Source organism: Apostichopus japonicus, chromosome 5, assembly GCF_037975245.1.
Source record: "Apostichopus japonicus isolate 1M-3 chromosome 5, ASM3797524v1, whole genome shotgun sequence".
In the NCBI taxonomy this organism is placed as follows: domain Eukaryota; kingdom Metazoa; phylum Echinodermata; class Holothuroidea; order Aspidochirotida; family Stichopodidae; genus Apostichopus; species Apostichopus japonicus.
This window is the reverse complement of record NC_092565.1, coordinates 21810746-21833867: the sequence shown is the minus strand read 5'-3', so window position 1 is coordinate 21833867 and position 23122 is coordinate 21810746. Positions and strand designations below refer to the sequence as shown.

General features: G+C 35.7%; 2 protein-coding genes across 3 annotated transcripts in view; one reads left to right on the top strand and one right to left on the bottom strand.

The window, feature by feature from the left end:
• Nucleotides 1-2333: 2333 nt before the first annotated feature.
• LOC139968058 (BCL2/adenovirus E1B 19 kDa protein-interacting protein 3-like) lies at nucleotides 2334-18079 on the top strand. 2 transcript variants are annotated; one of them, XM_071972383.1, is made up of 6 exons: nucleotides 2334-2566; nucleotides 7566-7749; nucleotides 8420-8507; nucleotides 9472-9533; nucleotides 10419-10562; nucleotides 11263-18079. In XM_071972383.1, the coding sequence occupies exons 1-6, from the start codon at nucleotides 2524-2526 to the stop codon at nucleotides 11306-11308; spliced, it is 567 nt and encodes a 188-aa protein (XP_071828484.1). In that variant the 5' UTR covers nucleotides 2334-2523; the 3' UTR covers nucleotides 11309-18079. The 2 variants fall into 2 exon arrangements, with proteins under 2 accessions (XP_071828484.1, XP_071828483.1); XM_071972382.1 differs by having other exon boundaries at nucleotides 2335-2566; nucleotides 8417-8507.
• LOC139968054 (sideroflexin-2-like) overlaps nucleotides 16931-23122 on the bottom strand; it is a 21432-nt gene continuing 15240 nt past the window's right edge. The window contains exon 10 of the mRNA XM_071972379.1: nucleotides 16931-22959. Coding sequence (XP_071828480.1) covers nucleotides 22860-22959 — 100 coding nt within the window. The 3' untranslated portion in view covers nucleotides 16931-22859. The remainder of the gene's footprint in view (nucleotides 22960-23122) is intronic.

The following is a 23122-nucleotide window of genomic DNA, read 5'->3' as shown; positions in this document are numbered from 1 at the left end:
CGTCTATTCTAGGGTATTGGTAGCTAGAGGAATGCAGCAAGTCATTAACGAGTTGCGGGGGGGGGGGGGAGTTTTCTCTTATTCGGTAACTTTAGGAGGTTACGAATTTGGAGGACATCGCTGACAATTCCAAAACAATGGTGTATGTCCGTCATCATGAGCTGCCCCTGGAGGGATAAATTCGGCAAAGGATCATGATTTTGGCTAATTCTTTAACTATTCCCTACATCAAACAAACATTGCTAATTCTTTAACTGTTCCCTATATCGGCCATGTATATTTTTGTTTTACGGTAGTAGCCAAATTGCATAAATGGGATACATTCTGATTAGAACTTGACTAATTGTTCGTTGAGAGTCCACGGACTTGATCAGCTATAGAGTCCATTTCAAGGGCGGCGGAACCGGGGGGGCACAGGGGGCACGTGCCCCTCACTTTTCCTCAGGGTTAAAAATGTGCCCTTTTTCTGCATAAAAATTGAGGTGTCTCAAGTTAGCAAGAGGCCAGGGGACCAGAATGAACACTCGGGAAGGGCCGTTTCCGGCCATCTGAGGGGTTTGTAAAACAAAAATTTTCTTGTACGCTCCGCGCCAACCGATGGTGGCGCTCCGCTCAGATAGTCGTGCATACAAATTTGCAAATCCTGGCTACGCCCCTGACTGTAAATGAATTTATGTGGGTCAAACTCAAAGCTATTTCGAATGGAAACAATTTGTTAATATATTAACAAGAAATAAACTCTAATCCGGAAAATTTTTACATTAGCAACTAGCATGATTTCACCTCATTTGTCTCAATAGAAAACTTGTTCCTTGTTTCCCAATTTGCACATTGGATATTGCAGTGCTAGTATGCATATTTTCATTGGGGGGGGGGGGGGGGGCGTTGATGGAGTGATGTGTATACGCAAATAAGATAATACAATAAGAGTTATAAAGGGTACTAAATATCAGGCTACATCAGTCCAATCGAATTTCTGCAAAGTGCCCTTTGATGTCGGTGCCCCCCCAGATTAAAAGTACTTCCGCCGCCCTTGGTCCATTTCCTACAGGCATATGTTGTACAGAAGTTATCCATATACAGGAAGGTTTCCGAGATGTACCGTATTCTTGCTTCTTCTTTTTTTTTTTGGTGTGGGGGGAGGTGAGAAATTTTAACTGGCACTGCAGTGATATAGTCAGGATGCATTGCGTTCATAGTTATTTATTTACCGAACAGTGTATCATTATTATATAACTCATTTTATCGTATCAGTCTCAGTGTAAATAAATGTAGTTGGAACCGCTCGACCACTCTGCTGACGTTTCTTCTTCCGATTTGGCAAGTATGGCACACTTCCTGATATAGCACAGTATTCTGGCGAATTGATATCGACTTTGCAAGCACCAAGAAGTCTCGCAAGCCTAACCTTTTTTATAGTTATTTTTTTTTGGTGGAGGAGGGAGGGCGGTTGTATACCTCACAAAAATAATGTAACTAAGGATGGCTTTTTGAAATAAGGTTATATACTACTAATTAGTGCCAGACCGTAAGTCATTGTGTCTGTAGATATAACCTATAGGTACGAATCAACGGAAGCTATTTTACAGAACTGACCCCATTCTTAGTCCAGTTTGAGGAATAGCCTAGTTAGAATGGGATCATAGTGAGGAGTAACCTTCGTAGCAGGTGTGGATATGTACCATATTCTAACGGATGCAGGAGTAACACGTCCGCTGTGCGGGCAAAGTGAGGAGGAGATATGAACATTATTAAATGTCGCAACTGTTCTGAGCCCTCGTGATTGTAAATCAACTCACGTAGGTATTTTCGTCTATGTGTAACTTTTATGTTTGGAACGGACTATCGGCGTCAGGTCACTGGAATTTCAAACTTTTTCAGTCGTTCATTTTCATAGTTTTCAAGAAAGTTAGTTGCATTTTCGGAGACGGTGATGAACAAGTAACTACAGAACAGCATGGAAGCTGTGTAGCTACCGATTTTATGACGTCAAACTATCGATAATCAGCTGATCCGCAAAAACTTAGAAAACGAAATAGAAACCTATTGGCTCCCTGCCATCTATCATAATGGAATATTCATATTTGAACAGTATCACGGTTATTCGACTGAATTTTATGCTTAATTTTCGTTTCGATTTTATCGATTGCATGAAAAATTATTAGGAGAATGTTTTAAGAGACTATTTACCAAATTTTAGCGTAATGTAAGGAAAGGGAAGGAAAATTTGAAGATTCTTAGTTCTCTACCCCTACATAATATTGGATCGTCTGCAATGAAAACCCCGTATGTAAACAAACGTTTACACATAAACAACTATAGCCCACAACAGTACAATTTCCCAGCATAGACTTAGACAGTTTAGAGCGCCTTTGACGTCGTACGACAATCTGTACATCTGGCTTTTGCTCTGAAAACAAGCGTAAGACGTCGACACAAATACTACTTCATCATTCTATCGTTACATGTAACAGGCTGATTACAAACAAATATACTTTGCCGAGTCTTCGATAATTGCTGAAAATGACGAGCACACCACGTAGTGAAGTGGAAGATCCGTTAAACGGTAGGCATAAGTCCAGCTTATGTTTTCTGACCGAGTCTTTGACCAAGGAGCCACTATCAGCTCCCTGTATAATGTAGCCTACGGTAGGCCCTAGCCTATGCTAAGGCTGAGTTTAAGCCTGTTCCAGCCAGTGGTAATTGATGATAGAGATTATGGCAAACCTGCTGTGGCATTGATAGTTTGCTGTGATCTGGTTGGTCTAGTCAGAACGTTAGCCAAGTCTGATGTAAGAATTATTTTAACGCTAGCATTAGAGCACAATAAAAGCCTGTAGACTGTCTTCATAGTAGGTCTCATACAGGATATAGCTGTGATACCAATATGGCGTTAGGATATATACTTTTGCTTTCACTAGGTAGCATACCTTCTATACTTACTCGACATTAAATCATTGAGGTTATGTGGTTTAAAAAATCTTTAACAAGTTTCACCAGGCCTTGAAGTAGTTGGTATTTATGTAGGAATAAAAAAGTTAGACTATATGTCATATGTAATAAATATGTAACAATACAGTATGTGACATTACGTATTAATTCACACCTTTATTCGCCCACCTTATACACACATATTCTACTACCTCACTCAGGAGTTGTTGCATAGTGAAATATTCTAAGCTACAGTGTTTGAGAATTATGTTGAAATGCAAATCAACAAGGGAAAACTGAAAAGAGATTTTGAAAAGTAAAGCAAAGCAATAATTATGTAAAGTAAATTCGATCAAGTTTTATCATGAATTTCTGAGGTCACAAAAATCCTATTCCTAAATAAATGAAATCTTCACAATAATTTTGACAAAGACCTCGTTCAAAGTACATTAGCAGGCAATGCAAGCTTCTCATAATTTGTATAACTTTTTGCAGACCAGTAACTTTGCCACCATGGTTTGAAATTTATGAAGCCATCTAGAATGTTGTAACTCTATACAATGTTTCCTAGAGTCTCATATATATATATATGTATAATATATACATAATCAGCATCCATAGCCTAGTGGTTAGGGTGTCTGCATATGAAGCGAAAGGCCTGGGTTCAAATCCCGGTGGAGGCTGGAAGTTTTTTCACTGTTCTAGATTTCCAACTCACTACGCTTTCAATATTATAGATATATATACATATATAACAAAGATTCAGGTGTTCACTTCCTGTTGCAAACTAGATCAATGCATAGAAGTAGAGCAAGTACAAAATGTAGAATACCTATACGGTAACTTACAGCATGTTGTTACTTGAGTTTCATACCTGCAGTGTGGCGATCGAGTTGTCTGATGATTGCTGCACTCTGCAGGCATGAAACTTGAGTAACAACAATACAACATGCTGTAAGTTACCGTATAGGTATACTATACTATATATATATATATATATTCAGGCTTTATTTATAGATCTGCTGTACACTTTGTGTTGAATTGGAAAAACAGTTACATCTAGAGAATGTTGTATTCTTCATCAAAAACAAGTTGGTAACTTCTGTTTTTTCTGGGGTTTTTTGATACTTTTTACTTTAAAGTATATGACAATTTATAAATAAAGTAATAAGTATAAATTAAGTTAATATGTGTGTAAGGTCGAACCTGCATGGTTTTGACTTGGTTGTGAACTGAACCTTCCCCAAGTTTCAATGTATTCATCATTTCCCATCTACAAGTTTGTTTCCATCTGATTGTTTTTGAGTTAAGGAACGTCACCCTGCCAGTGTAGTACCAGAAATCATACTGTTCATTTATGTACAAGGACACTATATATACTATAGCTCCAAAATAATATTTTATGTATTTATTTTATGCAATTAATGTTCATTCCCACAAATGCAGCGACCAGTGTATTTGTGGACATGATATATATTGTGGACTTATATTTACCTGTACACATGCTACTGTAGCACAAAGAGTTATTTTTATGATTGTTATTATTCTTACACCGGTGCTTATATAGCGCAAATTCCCAGGGTTCAATGGGCTTAACAAAACAAATACAAAAATACGATTCAATACACTTAACCGGATATAGGTTTGTTTGGAATAAATATCTTTAACTCTGATTTTAAAGGGCTGATAGAGGTAAGGCTTTGTATTTCTGATGGTAACTTGTTCTACAAGAATGGTGCGACATGGCTAAGAGCTTGCTCCCCGAATCGCTTGTTTGATCCAGTTACGAGTTGTGAGAGCCGAAGTTTCAGAGGATGACCGAAGGATAGTTATAATATATACATGCTGTAGAAACCAAGGAATATGAAGATTTATGTTCTGACATGCATATGATTAGATTTGATCCTCTCTTTCCACACCACCAACTAATAGAAAACATTGGATATATTTTGGAACATTGAATTGAGTAAGTCCAACTCCCTGGGTACAGTACAGTATACCGTACAACATTGGCAGCCAGTATCTGTTGTGTTTATGAGGGGGTTTTTGTGTGTGTTTTTCTAAGCTATTGACGGTGCAACTTGGGTTCATTGATTAGACAAACAATTACAAGAACAAAGAAGTATGAGTGACAAAGAATCCTTGCCAACATTGTTCTGGTTGTTAGAAATATAAGTTTGCTTTTGATTCATAGATTACATGTGCTGCATTATTATACCCTATATGTATTACAGATATGTTGACCGGATATTTTTCAGTTCCAAAACCTTTTTGCATGGAGTAAATTATGTTGACCTACTTTTTCCCCCTCAAGGAGTACTGGGGTCCAAGTGTGTTCAAATGTATGTACCAAACCCAATGTTACTTACAATATGCTGTGTCATAGTGAATTGCTTTTTACTACTATCCCACCGGTTTATCCACCAGCCCTTCTCGTATCAGTTTCAAATTTGGCTATTTTGTCAAGATGAAGCAATTATCAGTCATCAACATGTGGTGAAAATAGCAGGTCTGTACCGGATTCAGGTCCTTGAATCAAAACAGGAAATCCTTTTGTGCCCCCCCACCTCCCCCCCCCCCCTTCAGCCTAAGAATGACACTGACAAAGCTTCAATGTTAACCGACTGGGTACACATTTGTTATCTCTTTAAAGTTAGTTGATGGGGTACCCTTTGTACCTCTAAGAATACACACATCGACATATGTGAATAGAGTCACTCTGTACTGTACAGGACCTTCATACAGTATCAACCCTTTGTTACCATTGTCCTCACAAATAAATTGTAAATATTGATCCATGCAGGTCATGGAAGGGTGAGCCCCAGGTAATAATTTATTGTTAACATTTGTATGCATACTGTATCATAGATAAGGCTTTTGACTCAATATACAAGATTCCTGATTCAAAGACAGTATATATCCTTTGAGCTATAGTAATGTATGCGGCAATCTGTGCAATTTTGCACATTAGGTTATAGTACCACAGATAAATATATTCTGTTTTTCTGTGTGCACTCGTTTGAGTTAAAAATATCTAAATTTATCTATATGTTTAATCCAGGCATGAGAAAAGAAAGAAAGAATCAATATTTGTGGGGACACTTTTGCTACAAGAGATATATGTATGTAACATTTTGATTTGCAAGAAAATCTACAGCTTAAAAACATTTTGTTTTGTTTCAACTTGTAGTCTACTGTTTAAACTTTCCTCTAATTTGGAAGTACATTGATCTGTTGACCTGTCTGACTTTGTAAGTAGTAGAAAGACACTCAGTATCTGAACATAGTTGTTTGTGCTTACCAGCACATCATGTCACTTTAAAAACTCAGTTGTTCTTAATTAAATAACTTGTCTGTCTGAGATCCAGATGTTGTTTCACTGTTTGCTTGGTGTTGTCCTATGGGTGTGCTTTGTTTTAATCTATTGGGATTACCTCCACTACAGTCTTTTACTAATTACTTTAAATGTGCACAAACTGATTATGTAAAGAAGGAAGAAAACCAAGCAACAAAGAATTAAAACAAATAAGAAGATAGTGATCATCGTTCCTTGTATTGTAATTAATGGATAATTTAAGACACAAGACACTGCTATCAGCCCAGGTTGTACTTCTCATGACACTCCACCTTTCTGAAAAATGAGCCTTTAATCATCTGAGGCTCATCAATCAAAATGACTGGACTACTTAGTCTAGATAACAAAACAGTCCATTAGGTCAGTTCCTCAGTCTAATGCAATTCACAAAACTATAGAAATTTAAATCAGATTTGAATTGCTGTAAATTTGTACAATGCATAACAAATTTGTCAAAGTAAAATGGTGTTAAATGTCATCTAAGGATGCTCTGTTGAATCAGGAATAAATTGAACAACAGATTCTTAATTAAAGAAAGCATACTTAAAAAAAAGTGAATATTTACCACCCATACAATGTACTAAGCTACTCTGAAGTTTGTAAGGGATGATCTTGTGATACTTCCCATGGAAAATCATTTCATAAATCCACAGTTGAAATTAAGTATGAATAAAGTCACCATTTAGGAGGAAGGAAACCTCTAATGAGCCTAGAGCCAGTCATTTGTAGTTTTGGCTTCGCTCAAAATTGCACAATTGGAATGGATCTCAAGAATACAGGTAGTAGTTCTATTTAAAGAATTAAGTACCTTGTCAGGATGTAAAGGCTTAAAACATAGTAATTTAAAAATTGACTGTATTTCCCTTGGCTGGCAAACCAAGAAGATTCCGTCTGGCGGTGTGTGACGTCAAGCCCTCTGTTCACTGCCCGACCGATAAAATTCTGGTTCAGCTTGTCAGTCGTGACTTTACACGTACTAGCATCGGCAGTGTGAGGTTGTTCATGACCAAACTACATTCTGAACAGATTAGGATTGGGGGAGGGGATATAGATGAGGGCTGTTGAAAAGGAAGGGTTGTTGAGGGTGGTACAAGTGTGTTAAAGGTACCTTTGTGTGAGCTTGATAGATTCTTAGTCTTAGTCTACTGTGGCTGGAGATACTCCGGTGAGACTAAGTAGCTTTCATCATGGTAAACTACATACTTATCACTGTTCTTCTTTCATTACATATATGTTTACTAACTTCTTTGTAACGATAAACTTCCTCTCTTTACAAAAGAATCATGGGTGGAACTAAATTTATCCTCGCAAGGAGGCAGTGGCGTGGTTACACCAAACAGTGTCAACAATGCCGGTGGTAAACCGTTACCTATTCACTGCACCACCAACATGGAGAAGCTATTAATGGAGGCACAGAGGGACCAGTCCAGATCCACATCCAGGGGTAGCTCTAGAGATGGAAGGTGAGATAATTGCAGTTATCATGCATGTTTCCCCAGATAAAAGTTTAATTTATCAAATTTTTCATTTGAAGTGAGAAAAATAAAATGTTTAAAAAAGGAGAAACTTTCCCAGTTGGCTGTTTGAATGGACTTAAAATATTGATATGAAAAAGTGTGTTTGCAATTTTTTTTTTCATTTTGTTTTTTACACATTTGTTTATATAAGACATACCAGCATATTCATATCCAGGTGTTTACTTTCATTCAGAGTAAACACAGAGACTCAAACAAGTCTGAATTAAAAGTTATTATGTAACCAGTACTTACTGGTCAGGAAACATACAATGAACATGTGGAATAGATGGATATATTGTATTAACACAGTGTATTTTAAAGCAGGATCTTTGATTTATATCTGTGAGGTATGGTACCATAGATTCAAGACCTTATGAGAGGGGAGAGGGGGGGGGTCAGGAAGGGAAGTATAGTCTGGGGGCTGAGGTCAGTTTAAGGCAACCACCAAGTATCGAGGGGCCTACGATAATATGGGATAGAGAAATGGTATGCTCCCATTTTCCATAATTTCCTTTAAAGGAAAAAACATATTGCAAAGAGGGAGTAAATGACACAATTTATGTAAGAAAACAGTTGTAGAGTGATATCTTGTTATCTTTGTTGTATATTTCAGTAGTCCTAAGAGTCCACACAGTCCAGTTTTGAGCTCAGACATTCCTGGATCAACATTAAGTTCCCATTCAGGTGCCTCAGACAGTGAACAGGTAAATAATAATCTTTGGCAACTTTATTATTCTTTGGCTTCAGTGTTGGTTATTTGAGGCCTAGAATATATATATATATATCTATATATAAATATAGGCTGCCATTATAAGCGAGACTTCATTGGATGTGAGAATAGATCAGACAGTGGCCCTATTGTGCTGTAAGCTTGAAAATCCTTACCTTCCTTAAAAGCTATCAGTATGGTCCCAAATTGTAGTGTGAAACAATCTCAAAAACTTTTCACAAATCATCTCCTCTCCTGGACGTTCTCACTTTCCAAGTTCTTTTCCAGACATTGATGAGATTTCAATTAAACAAGTATCTGTGTCTTTGAGTTACTAAACTATACGAGGGTGGCAGGATAATGCTCTTTGGAATTTGAGACTCAGTGACCATAATTTTATTTTCTAGCATATTTTGTGGTGATAATGACAACCACTTATAATTAATTAGTGCTAACAGATGTTATCAGTGCATTATTTGTAGCTGTTACATACAGTAGGCAGTTCCAGTCTCGATGGAAAAATAAATGTAATAACATTAAGTTATTTCATAGGGCTTACCTACTTGAAAATGAAAAATCTATTTAGCGCTAAAACATTTCGTTGCTTTGGAATAATACAAGGTACAGTACTATAATGCTCAGAAAATGTCTTACTGGATGACAGTGGAACATGGACTTTAAGAACGGTCACAAGGTTGACCCCTACAATAGTTATGGATTCATCCATAATAATTTGTGTATTTAGCTCTTCAAGTATTGTTAGACATAAGTGCAGAGGAAAAAGCATGATCTGGATTTATGGAATATAACATGTAAATTTACAACAGTAATCATTTACGATATTTAAATTGATGAAAAGTTAAATTACCTCTCGTAATTATTGAATGTTTTAGTGGTGAATATCTGCTTGTGAGGTACCTTGTTTAGAAACTGCCTTTTTTTGATCTCCTTTTTTTCAGGGACTAAGAAACACAGAATGGATCTGGGATTGGTCAAGCAGGCCTGAACATGCTCCCCCAAAGTATGTTAACTTCATTACACAATTTAATCTTGCATAATGTTTATCAGGCATTCAGCTCTCTTTTGTTGTCTACACAAAGAGCTTGATTGATAACAGAATATAATTTTTATTGCAAACAAATCAAGTTTGCCCTTTTCCTTACTGTTATTGTGAAAATTTAGTTGTGGGCTGATAGGTTGCCCTACATCAGTATGAGGTCACTAAATATCATTCCATTTAGCTTGAGTGGATATCGACGACATAGAAAGTGAACTAACCCTTCTGAAGTAAAAGTGTTTCTTATGAAAGTATAGATGATTTATGAAAGGAATTGCTAACTTAATGGCTGAAGCAATAAATATTTACCACGGATGGTCGAAAATGAGGTTAACACGGAAGACAGACGATTTCTCATCAAGGGTGGATTGTCCGCAATAAAGAAGCTGGCCAATGTCCAAAGGGATACTGGAGGTTTTACACATTCAACTCCAATAAAAGTAGTCAACCGCAGCTTTATTTATAGCAATGGACTGTGGAGATGCACTCAAACTAGAGCTAACTAGTGTGTAGTTGCAATTATAGCAGCAGTGCAGCTTGTGTGTTTGGGATCATACGTTTGACAGTATTTGTTGTTTGTTGCAATGACGTAGTGGTTCCCCCTTGCACAACCACTGTATGCTATCTAATTTTACATGGACTTTTGGGACTTAAATGTATTGTTGCATACAGCTTCACACAAAGAACCATTTGGAAGAAAACAAAGAAGACTCATTCCACTGTATAAGACATCCCCCTCCCCCCCTTCCCCATCCCCTTCCTCCCTCTTATCGCTCTTCAGAATGCCTGCATAGCAAATATCAGTTACTTTCTTTAAACAGCTCTTCTTTCTTCCTCTTTTGCCATCAGGGAATTCCGTTTCAAACATCCAGAAAATGCCCGTCTTAGTCTTCGCAAGTCGAAAGCAATGAAGAGTAACATATTTTCTGCAGATGTTCTGAGAATGGTTGTGCCGTCGTTAATTCTCACCAACTTGATCACTTTAGGCTTAGGGTAAGTGCACGATTAACCTCATAAGTTTCGTTGTCAAATTTCATTATTTTTCGTGATGTCAACAGTGATGTGAAGGACATCCATAAATAGGTCACTTCACCTACTCTCCAGTGTTCTTGTGACCCTTTGACGGAAACAAAAGCCTTCCATCAAAGCACCCCTTCCCTTTTAACACTTATCAAAAAAAATTGAATAAACATAAACAGCAGTACATTCTCAGGATACTTGTGGAGATGCATATGGTACAGATGTTATGCATGTCATTCCTTGAGAGTGCTTTTTATTCGGGGAAGAATTGATGATTATTATTGACATAAAACTGATGATTATCCACATCAGTGCTAGGAAATATCCATACAGAATAAAATATGTATCATTGTGAAGGATATATGCGGAGGAAGTGATGGATGGACGAAAGAAAAGTAAAAGTTTACTTCTCCATGCTTGTGGTCCCTGGCTTACCAACATCAGTGCTGAAAATAATCAGTGAATTAGTTAATATACGGTTCTTACATGATTTGCTTCATTCCGTTGATAAGTTTTGTATGTATTAAGCCAATAAGCTTGTCAGTAATCTTTGAACTTCATTATTGATAGCCATCTTTGTGATGCCAGTACCAGCAGAGAAAAAATACTAAGTGGCACCATTTTCATCTTGTTTTATTTTCTAACATATTTCTCTCCCTCATTACCCCGTCAGCATCGTGATCGGACTCCGTGCTGCTGCGCCCAAATCCAGCATGTGAGCTGTTGCTGTGAGTGTCCTCCAGAAGATGCAGTAATGTGAATAACTTTACTCATTTACATGCTGCCAACTGGTCTCTCTCGCGAGGAACCTTCGGGGAGGAGTAATAATAATGTAAATTAATGCACGCAGTGTGGGCAGGATCATGCTAGTCACATAAGGACAGTTTCGTACATACAGGGGGCCTTCATCACAGAGTGACAGTTTGAACAAGAATATGTCAAACTGAATATTTTTCACAGATTTTTTTTCACAAATCATTGAGATACCAGCTTAAGTTTAATTTTTTTGACGGTAATGTATTAATGTTTTCTGACAACAGTCCACTTACTGTTTCTTCTTGGTTCTAGGAGACCAGTGCAGGGATATAGCTTAGTATATTGAGAGCATCTATTTGTAATTATGCAAAAAATTTATTTTTTCCCGAGTCAACTAGAGGTCACCTGAAAAGCAGTGTAAACCATTTGACTGAGTGTGATTATTTTCCTGTTGATCTTAAAATCCTGATTCCTGCAAAATTACGATATTTGTTGACTAATTGTCATTGTCGTAGTTACACAATACTTACATTTGTTGCTTTTCTCCTAAAATCCCCTCTCCAATGCTTTATAGATTGTCCTTTCTGTAAGATTCTAATTGCTTCTGAAATGCAGTCTAGCTCCCAGTGTCTTAAAAGCCAGAGATTGAAGATTTTTTCTCCATTTTTGCTCAGAGCAAATTTTAACAGCCGTCTGATCGTCCGAGAGAAACAAATTTCTGTTCGGACAAACAAAAGCAGCTTTGTAGTCTGTCCAGTAGAGCAATAGCTGTTTACGATTACATTCAGATTGCATTTGTAATCCCTCAAACCCAATCAAATTATAAATTGGTATCTCCCTCCCTCACTTTGGAGATTCTGTAATATAGATATAAAAAAAAATAGTGACCAGTTGGCCTATGTCCTACCCATAGGCAATTTTTACTGGCCCAAAGCTGGTTCTATTCTTCATACCTACTCATCTCTCCTACAGGGTACATACTGATTGCTCTTTGTCATCTTGCTTCATCTTTCAAACTACAGTAACAAAGCATTAAAGACCAGGTTGTCTGATGGACAACCAGAAAAAACTGTCAAAACTTTTCGGTGTTGCTAGATAAAATTTCTTCACTTAAAGGCATTGAAGACTCGCCCCAAACCGCGTGCTGTGCTCTGAAAAAGTTAACTTTCCGTAGCTTGCAAGTCAAGTTTTCTGCTTGTCGCTACAAAATGCAGACAGTAATGAAACTTGATACCTTGTTATCTTTAGCTGGACCTGAGATGTCCATTGCTGTATCATTTGTACTGTGCTGTGGGTATTGACCGCAGCTGTATGTAGTGACTGTACACTAGTGTCTAATTACCGAAGGTAGCAAGCGGTATGCGTATTTTCTGGGATCAATGGTGGTGTTCAACACTTCTGTTGCACCTCTTCGAAACTAGGTCAGATTACCGACATTAGACGTTTCTTTTTGCGTGAGTCTTCACACCCTTTAAATAGTACAGCAACAAACAGTAATACTAAGCACAGTTGAAAAATCATGGTAATGATATGACAGCAGATATGAAATCCAGTTATGGGTAAAAAAAATTACCAATTCCTTTGTAAAAAAAACATGGAATTTTCTGAAAGTTTTCATTATGTAAAAATATGAGAAAGTTGTCATCATGTAAAATTTGAAGACAAAAAAAAATGGACGTAGAAATTGTCTTCAGAGAAAAGCACTTTTGTTGATTCAAGTGCCTCAATATATAAGTAGTGGGTTGTTTGTGTATCATATATCGTCTATATTTAATTCCTCGTTAAGGCAAGTTAAGGAACATAAAAAAAATTGGAATTTTGTTTTCTATTTCCCAAGGCTCTTGATTGGGAACATGTCATATAAGAATTTGCATGTGCTCATGTAGATCTCTTTTAAAACAGTCATCAGTATTGGCCCCCAAATGTGCTAGAAATGACCCAAAATGGTCATTATATGTTCAATTTGACAATTTTCTTCTTCTCTGCTACCATGGCAACAAGTTTACTCGCTTTACATTTGTTTGTCTAAAGCCAACTGCACAGTGCTCAACCTGAATGTAACCCGATTAAACTCGCCAGTCGTAACTTACCAGATTCTGGTCAGCTGTGAAGTTGCTTCATACTACAAATGAACAAGATTTTGCGAGTTTTAAGTCATGTCTGTTTCAGTTGGGAAAATTTAACATGTAGCATTTTCCTAACTGGCAGTATGTGGTACTGCAGGACTAAAAACTGGACATTTTAACAAACATATCCAATCAGGGTGAACTAATTTTGTGTTTGACCCTAAACGAGCATGTGTCATGAACAGGAAACTGGTTGTATGCTCTTTTCCAGATGTTCAATGTGTCACGTGTAAGGTATTGACGATTATCCAAACATAGGTCATAAAAGTCAAGTTGGGTTGCGTTCAGTGAGGGCAGTGTGCACTCTGGCTTAATAGGACTTTAATTCCTTGGGAATAGATGTGAGGATCAGAATCTACAAAAAAAAAACACATACTGTATGTTAAAATCTCAGGATAAAACTAATGACCTTTGGAGGGGTTCACAATTTGACCTCTCACCTTCTTAAAGTGTGCATTGTTATAGGTTGGTTGGTAATGGTAGTATGTAGCCCACATCATATATCTAAGTCTTATGTACATATGCAGATTATTTGTTTCTGAAAGTGGTGGTATGGTTGTTATGCACTTTACAATTCCATTGTAACATTATATATTTTTAGTTTCAAGGCATTCCCTTGACTTATTTTAAATATGCTTTCATGTCTTTTTCTTTAACATTATGAGTGTGATTAGTGTATACCTTCACACATGTATAAAATATTCCAGCCATTGTTTGTTTTTTTTGGGGGGGGGGGGGGTGAAATGTGTAATTTGTTAAGGTTTCGTAGTAGTGTTTCTATTGACAGAATAATGAGAACAAAGGTATATTATCAAAGAACATTATCTTAGAGTAGAAAAGCAAGATCAAAAAGTGTCTATCAGCTGAATATGCTAGAAGGGCAACTGCTTTTATAACTCGTTTAACATTGTAACTATATGGAGATCCTGATTAGATGGAAAACATTGAGCTCTTTTGCTTTTATTCAAAGTATATTGATCTGTTATTAAAACAAAGTTAAAAATCCTTTAGCAGGAGTAAGGCGGTGATCGATAGAAATACTGAAAAGTACACTATATAGTTTAAAACTACACAGTATTTGCCTGGTTTACTGCATTGTATTGTTATTCTGTTGCAAATAAATGGATTAATCTTAGAAACAGACAAGGAAAAGGAAACTGCATAGATGGCTGAAAACTGTCATAGGCATTGTGTTGTGACTTCTATGTTGTTATAATTGTACTGAAAACCTGTCTTTGTTGATGTATGTAGTTTATTTAGTTTCGATGGGCATTTCTTATCAAGTAATTCTGAATATGTAAAAGTAAGTTGGCCTGACGTTTTGATCCCAGCAGGATCTTCTTCAAAGGCTAAATGACAAGTAACAGTAACAGAAGGGACAAAAACATGCACAGAATACAGACAGGTAATGAGCAGTGTGGGAACACAAAGAGATGGATGTTCACCATGCTCATTACCCTGTCTGTATTCTGTGAGTGTTTACGCAGTCTGTATTCTGTGCGTGTTTTTGTCCCTTCTGTTACTGTTACTTGTCATTTAGCCTATGAAGACGATCCTGCTAGGATCGAAACGTTAGGCCAACTTACTTTTACACATTCTCCTACACAGGCTCCCTAGTGGATAAGCAGTTTGCTAATAGTTTTATTTTATTTTCAAATTATTCTGAGAAATCTAACTTGAAGAACAGTACAGTTATCAGCCGGACAGAAGAACTTATGCTTTTAGTTTTGAAGTATTTCATGGGGGTAGTTAAATCACAAAATATTAAAATAAGAAAAATCTCTGTTTGGTTTTATACTGACACTACCTTGACTCAATTTAACCTTCACCATTCTTTGATCATTATTCAAAGAATGTGAAGAAACAACAGGCAAGTGTCTACATATATGCTAAACTTCACTTTTATACAGTTTACAGGGAAAAGATTCCATGGTACAATGTCAACAAAATTGGTTCAGAAATATAATGTTCTTGTCATGAGGGGACTGTATTGTGCTTACAAGTAACCTTTGTAATACTTTGGTATGAACATGTTTTGTTTTATGATCTGTGTAAGAACAACATATGTGTATTTAATTTGTCTTTTATTTAATAGGAGTTGTACTTAATACACTCCAGCAAGAGTACATCATAAATACATTTGTATCATGACATCTGATTCTGGTAGTAATATCTCTGGGATATACATGGGATTTAAATAGGTTGGAATGGGATAAGCTTGCATCTGTTTTTTTCTTACATTCTCATCAATGAGTTTTGTGATGGATCTATTAACTGTTGAAGTTAATACCGTTTTGTTACCCAAGTCATCTATACAATTGTTGAATATTCATAATTATATGCTATATCAACATCTTTGCTCATGAATATCCATAGTACTGATCTACTTAACGTTTGAAGGATATATGCAAAGGTAGTGCGTGGTGTGTTGTTCATTGAAATTCACTTTCCTTTGGATATATCGTTATGGGATGTACCCTTAAATTTATGCTCAACAGTGATAATTAAGGTGCTTTATCAGTCGTGTTGAATATATAGATAGTATTATACTATGTATCAGTATTGAATTATCAAACATACCCTGATATTTATGAAACCCAACACTCATATCTCTGTAACCTTTGGATAGGGTTTGAAGTTTGGTAGAATTACCATGTATACTGATTGCCCAGGACATCTCCTCTCTTCTATTTTACCTGAATGACCAGATGGCTTTTTTTAAGATGTCCAGATGTGTATGTAGGTTCGTTAGTTCAGAAAAGTTCAACAAAGACAGTCAGGCACGTAGCGAAGGGGGGGTGAAGGGGGCAGCCGCCCCCCCCTTGAGCATATTTAAAAGAAATTGTTTTAATGTTTTTATGATATCGCTAGTAATTTCAAAAGAGAAAATGCTAAGATGCAACTAACAAGGCCTGGGAAGTGCCATTTCCAGCGATCTGGGAGGCATTTTCAGCCAAAATTTTCTTGAACGCTTCGCGCCAACCATGGTGGCGCTATGCTTAGATAGTTTGCAATGCCGAATCTATGCGCTGATAATTTGCCTACATTTTCGCCTCTCCCTTGGCAATTTCCTGGCTATGCGCCTGAAGACAGTGGATAAAATTATGACACCTAGCTACTCCAGTCATGATCCAAATAGAGCACAGAAAAGGCAAAATTGTCAATAGTAATACTGTTTCAACAGTTATGCTAAGGTAAAATGACCTTTTAAACTTCAAATCTGATACTATTTTCATGTTGGTAACCTTTCGGTTCATTTTGAGTGGTGGGGGGACCAGTCGATCACATTTCATTTGTCAATCATGCTTTTTCTTATAACTAGTACATCACAAGGGATTATTTATCAATGTTAGGTTGCATTTGTAACAAAGTGTGAACTTTGTGTTTGATGGTGCAGGCATGGTGGATTCAGTGAATATCATTGCTGTAGGGTACACAATTTAATGTTGAATGTTTTATCAAGTATTAACAGCTTATTTGAGCATATATTGTTTCAATAAGTAAATTTCAATTTTCTGCTGAAAAGCAGCTTAATCATTTGGAAGTTGACTATTTTAACAAGATTATAGGGGAAGGGGGAATGCCTTCCCTCCCTCCCTGTATTGATCGACGGGGGATGCCTCCCCACCCTGTATTGATCAAGGGAGATACCTCACTCCCTCCCCCTGTAATGATGTGTTTGTCAATACCCGTAATGCAGACAGTATGAGGGAAACTTCTCTTTTGGATAGATTTGTGAATATTCAGATAAGTGAAAGATAATTGTAATTATGTTTGTCTGTTATATGTAACCAATCATGTGTTGTTTCATGCTGCTATGTTATTATTGGCTACCAACCTGCATTATATGTAAGTTATAATTGTCTTGGCATTCAGTGATTTTTTTTAGCTTTAAAAGTAGACAATTCGACAAAATCATTCTGTTGTATTTCTGGATGCGTTATTAAAAGTTTAGTTCTTGTCTTAACATGTTAAAGAGGGAAACAACATCTGGAATATTTAATCCTAACGATTATTTATGAATATTAATTAAGCATATATGGAAGTTAAAGAATCTCAAAAGGTATTGTGTGTGTGTGATACATCACTAGACTGACTAAAGAACACAACTGAAGTGTTTTTTACTACAAAAGTAAGTTTTCTTACATGCTTGATGACCTAAATCTTGGTTACAAATGAAAATCAGTTGTTATAACTTTTCTGGGTTAAATCTGATATATTGTACAGCTGCTCATTTCACATGTAAGTTATAGCTTTTGGTAGTTTGAAGCTATTTTTAAATCATGACAATTATGTTAAATATTTATAAATCTTATAAAACAAGAAGTTGAAAGTGTGATGCTCTGCACAGAAAAACGCTTCCCTGTCTGTGGTATTCCTATAAGCTTTGTACTTCCTGCTACTTTTAAATGCGATATAATATTTAGAAGCAAAACATAATTCCATTCATCATCACATTAATGATGCACCTTTCAAACCAATGTTTATGTTAAACACATTTCCTTGCAATGACTTTAAATCTTTGTTTCTCTGTTTACCATTCACCGTGCTTTTTAATCGATGCTCTGTAATTGTACTTTGTTTAAAGAATAAAAGTTTGAAATCTTATATCACCTTCATGTTTTGTCTCGATTCTGCTGAATAAGACTTTTTCAATACAACAAGAAATAAATGAAATAACAATGTACAATTTGAATAATTTGCTTTTCACACTTTTATTTCATTAAATCACACTTCACTACCTCATGACCTGATCCCCTCTGTTCACTTCAAAAATTATTGGAAAAAAAAAACTTTTAAAGTGTCCAAGTGTTTTTGATTTAAGGTTTTGCACAGCCAAGATCATTCAATAGCTGCAATAAAATAAAACTAAAAAAAAAAAAGAACTTTATGAAACCTATTGGGTGACTCAAAATAAGACTACTGGTAAGTAAACTAAGATATCTTGAATTTTTACCCCCAAATGAACGTAAAGTCGTGATTAATTATTAATTTCATTTGATTCTGAAAGTTAAATTGCCTCTACATCTTCGTCACTTTACTTGTCGTGCTACTGAACAACATGCTTATGGGATTTTAAAAATAAATATTGAAGAATTATTGTTCCCCATCCCCCTTCACCCAGAAAAAACAAGATTGCTTTTATTGTTACTGAAAATAAGGTTACAATTTTATCAGGATCATTTCAGACATTATGTACATCACTTGGATAAAGTAGCATTTGTCATCAGAAAAGTGCCATTATTTTCCCCAAATATCACCAAAAGAAAAATTGATAAAATTTTTCAAAAATAACATAAACATTGTGATTCCTTTTTACTTTTTCAGTTATTATTGGAGTGTTGAACTAAGGAGCGAATAAATCGTGGAAAGTCTATAAGGATGTTTGTAAAATGGAAATTTATTTTCAGTATTTGACTTTCTAGAATATTTAATATTGACCATATGAGCAAAATCCAAAGTTCATACCTTAGATTGACATTTACAGCTCATGCTTCATAATGCTACACATCCTTATGAGAGAAAAAACAAGTATCACAAGTTATCTGTTATAATTTCAAAAAAATTGAAATTACAAAATTTTGTTACTGTCACTCTTCATCGTAAATATTTTCATTTTTAAAATTGTCGAATATCATAAAACAAGAGTTATAAGTCCACATGTTATATCACATTTTACATAATGCAGAACTTATAATGACAATACATAAAAAAAAAAAAAATTAGTAATACCAAGGATACCAAAAAACTATAACAAAAAATTCTCAACGCAGGAATTCTAATCATGCTGGTTTCATTTCAGCATCTGCATTACTAGTATCTTTTAATTTCATTAATATTCAAAATGAAAACGGAACGTTCAGTCTCTAGCTCAATAATACTGTCATACAGCTTGCCTCAAGTCACTAAATTTCAAAATAGGAGAGAGATAAACTTTCCCGGACAGAAAATAGAGTGACTTGAATTACTAAAGTTGACCTGATTCAGGAAAAAAGTACTGGAAAATCATTCCACTCTACCTTAAAATGAAATGACTATTTGAATATTCTCAGAATGAAACAAAACTAATTAAATATATTGATGTCCTTATCATAACTACTTGAATATTCTCAGAACGTCCAAAGTTGCTATCTGCTGGGCAGTGTGTAGCGGGAAATACATTAAATTAAATCAAAACAACACTGAAACAAATTCTTCTTAGAATGAAAGATAAAATTTTATTTATTTTACGGTATGATTACTGGCAAGATCTTTCTGAAATTTAAAAAACATGTCATGCAATACTTGTCCAATTGTATCGATTTGATATATGATTTACTTTTTACTTTTGGAGGATGTCTTTAAGGTTAAAATTCTCCATAAATGTCACTGCATAAAATATTCTATGTTTAGAATCATTCAGTAGAGCTGTCCAGAATGAGCAAACCTGACATTTGAGGTAACCATTTGTAAATTATTACAACTTATGATTTTTAGATATTAATTAATGTCCAACCTTCATAAAATTCAATGCCATATCAACTAACTCTTACATTATTCTTGTCTAGACTATTTCTTTTTCTTCTGTTCTAGCAATTAAAAAGGCACAAATAACTGATCATTTCCTAGAAATGGCTTATCATTTTTTCGGGGGTTGAAATTTTATCAATAAAGAGTCAGAATGGCAGAACAGAAGATGCATTAATATGTGGAATTAGGTCAGTATGTACTGTGTCCACTCCACATCAGCTAACGACCCATGAAACACATTTATACCTAATTTGAACATTTTAACAATTTAGAAGAACTTAAAGAGTTTGTAATGATAGAGTTACAGTAGATATTTAAATATAACAGAAAGGCAATTATTTTACCATGTTTAGCAAGAAATACACGTAGATCAAATAAGAAAACTTGAAGTGTAAACAAATTCACAAGATGCGGCACTTGATGAAACGTTACCTAATGAAAGATTTTAATTAAATTTGGAAGACCAGATCAGATGAGAATACTCTGAGATATTCCTGGCTGAATCTTACTGACCTTACTGTCATCTTTCCTGGCATTAGTTCTCAACCTCTCAATACTCCCTAAACATTCAAAAGTATCACAGGTAGACCAAACCCCCGAGACACAACAAAATTTATCTAAAACAACTTCATCCCATCCAGGGCAGCAGGAAAGTATTAAAGATCACTACTAAAACCATAAAATAAAAACTTAAGCTTTTAATTAAAAAATATGAGAAAAGTTTTTACTCAGTTGATACAACTTTCAGGGCGATAGCCAAATTGTTTATGCAAGATCGCACCATGCAACAGGACATCTGAGTGATTTGCACAGAATAACTTCCAATTCTTGGGAGGAACACAGACAGCTTACAGCTCTATAGTTAATCCCAATTATTTGACCACTGCATCCATAGAGACTAATAAGATGTTAGGAAAATGCAGGAACTTACATCTCAATGCTATCGACCAGACCACTTGATTTACTTTTACGTTCTGTTATTAGAATATTTACTATTTCCTCTAAAATCCTTGTCCCACCCTAGTTAATCCTTTTTCCGTGTCACTAATGCGAGGACGAGTGGTACACTAGGGTATTTGATCCCCTGCGAGATCTCACAGTGTGTGTGAGGCTTTTGCATGGCTTTGATGAACATTATATAGGTGTTCAAGGTTGACTATTAGAAATATATTTGTGATCTCTCCCAACAATATCCATCCACAAGATCTCCACTCAGATTAACATGGACCAAAAGACCTTGCATGAAACCAGTTGGCTATTTCCTCGTAATCAAAACAGCTTGCTGAATCACATTTCCAAACTTTATACAGAGGTAGCATTTTATACAAGCAGGAAGACATCTCAAGAAAAAAAAAGTAGGCACATATTTCTCTTTCAATTCTATGTCCCCGAAAAATATTAGCAAAAGTGTAAATGGAGAAACAATTACAAGACTTGCTTAATTGTTTCATTTGGTTTCATCAAATACAGTATTCTAATCCTAAGAACCAACTAACCTGAATGACAATGAACAAATAATAACCATTTCAAATGATAATAATGCAGTAAAAACAATTCAAGCTCTCCCGACCAATTTCAACTGAATGAGATGTCACTGTGGGAGGTCATTACCTACATAAAAAAAAAATCTTCCAATTTTTGTGACATTTTTTAGTTGAATACACTTATAAGAAACTAGATTCATTTTGAATCTAACCAAACTCAACAATCATATTTTGAGGACCTGTCAACTTTATTACTGTTTGCTTCTTTTGGTAAGCTATATTATTCATTACTTGTTTGTTTTACCAATCTTACCAAGTCACATCCATCTCCCTTCTGACTATTAAACAATATTTCAGTGCCAGACAAAGCCCATCTCAGTATTTTAATCCGGTCGTTCTTGACCCTAATCCAAGGTTTGTTTGATCGGAATGTAAGATATTTTGACGGGCTAATCCCTCCCTTTCTCCAAGCACTGGATCCCAGCGGGTGGTCTGTGATGTCATCGTGTAAGATGATCTTACGATAGCTTACTTTCCTATTAATAATTTTCTTACTTTCTTGAAATGTGATGATTTTGGAATGTCGCTTAGCTGTCAGTATTCTCTCTACTACGAACCTCATCAAACTGAAACTTGCTTTATAGAAACATTATTTTCCTCTGTGGATAATGATTTAACACATTATACAGAAAGACAAAAACCTTTTTTTCAGATCAGTTGCCATGACTGCATTATTCATTCTACTGTTGCCAGATGCATTCACGTAAATACAAAATTTTCAAAAATATTACATTTACAAAATTTTCAAATATTCGTATCTACCCTATATAAAATGCATCAAGGATTTAGCTTTGATATTATAATAATAAAAACAATTCCAGCAAATTTTTTTAAGCAGTTAGCATTAGCCACTGGAAACCCCCGTACATTTTATTTTCTATATGTTTTCTCCAAGTCTCCCTTTCTGAAGTGGATCCTCTAAGGTCCAAAAATGGTAAGATACCGCCAACCATGGTCACGTAAACCTCTCTGCTCAGCCACATTTACCTAACCTTGCTAAGTTCTCACACAAGCAAAGTTTATCAAACAGTAATTGTCTTGCTACGGTGAGTGTAACAGGAAGAACCAAAAGTGACAAAAACTGGATCCAAAAATTAACAGAACTACCCAAATTTTAAATATTTTGATCATGCTGTAGGTGAACTACGATATAGCACCACTCTCTCCAACTGTAATTCGTCGTTTCGAGACAGTGTTACCAGCAAAACGAGCAAGTTTATAGCTCAGGTATCTTGAAACCCCACAGGTGTTATACTCAGGCTCTTCCAGGGACTTAGCACACAATATTAGCGAAATAATAAGAACAAGATCCAGACCTGGAAAAATCAAAATCATTATAAACCTTTATTGAAGTAAACGTACTCCAACGAGTCTCCATACAATTCCTGTACCTTGTCCTGGAGTTCTGGCTCCAATTTGCTGACAGCTATTGAACTGTATGTAGCAAGGTAAAGAAAAACAGGAAGAAAATGTCTTAGTCTGGTTCAAAGTCCAGCAAATAGAAGTACTTTACTATATCTGCAACTGTATAGTTGGAGAAAAATGAAATAAGGAATATGAGCCATTACAGTCGGTACTTAACTAATAACATTTGTTG

What these genes read in the sequence shown, in the direction of transcription:
- LOC139968058 (XM_071972382.1), top strand. Translation starts at nt 2,524, where the DNA reads ATGACGAGCACACCACGTAGTGAAGTGGAAGATCCGTTAAACG. An exon ending in CCTGAACATGCTCCCCCAAA is followed by an intron (nt 9,534 to 10,418) that starts GTATGTTAACTT and finishes TTTTGCCATCAG; the next exon opens with GGAATTCCGTTTCAAACATC. An exon ending in TTGATCACTTTAGGCTTAGG is followed by an intron (nt 10,563 to 11,262) that starts GTAAGTGCACGA and finishes TTACCCCGTCAG; the next exon opens with CATCGTGATCGGACTCCGTG.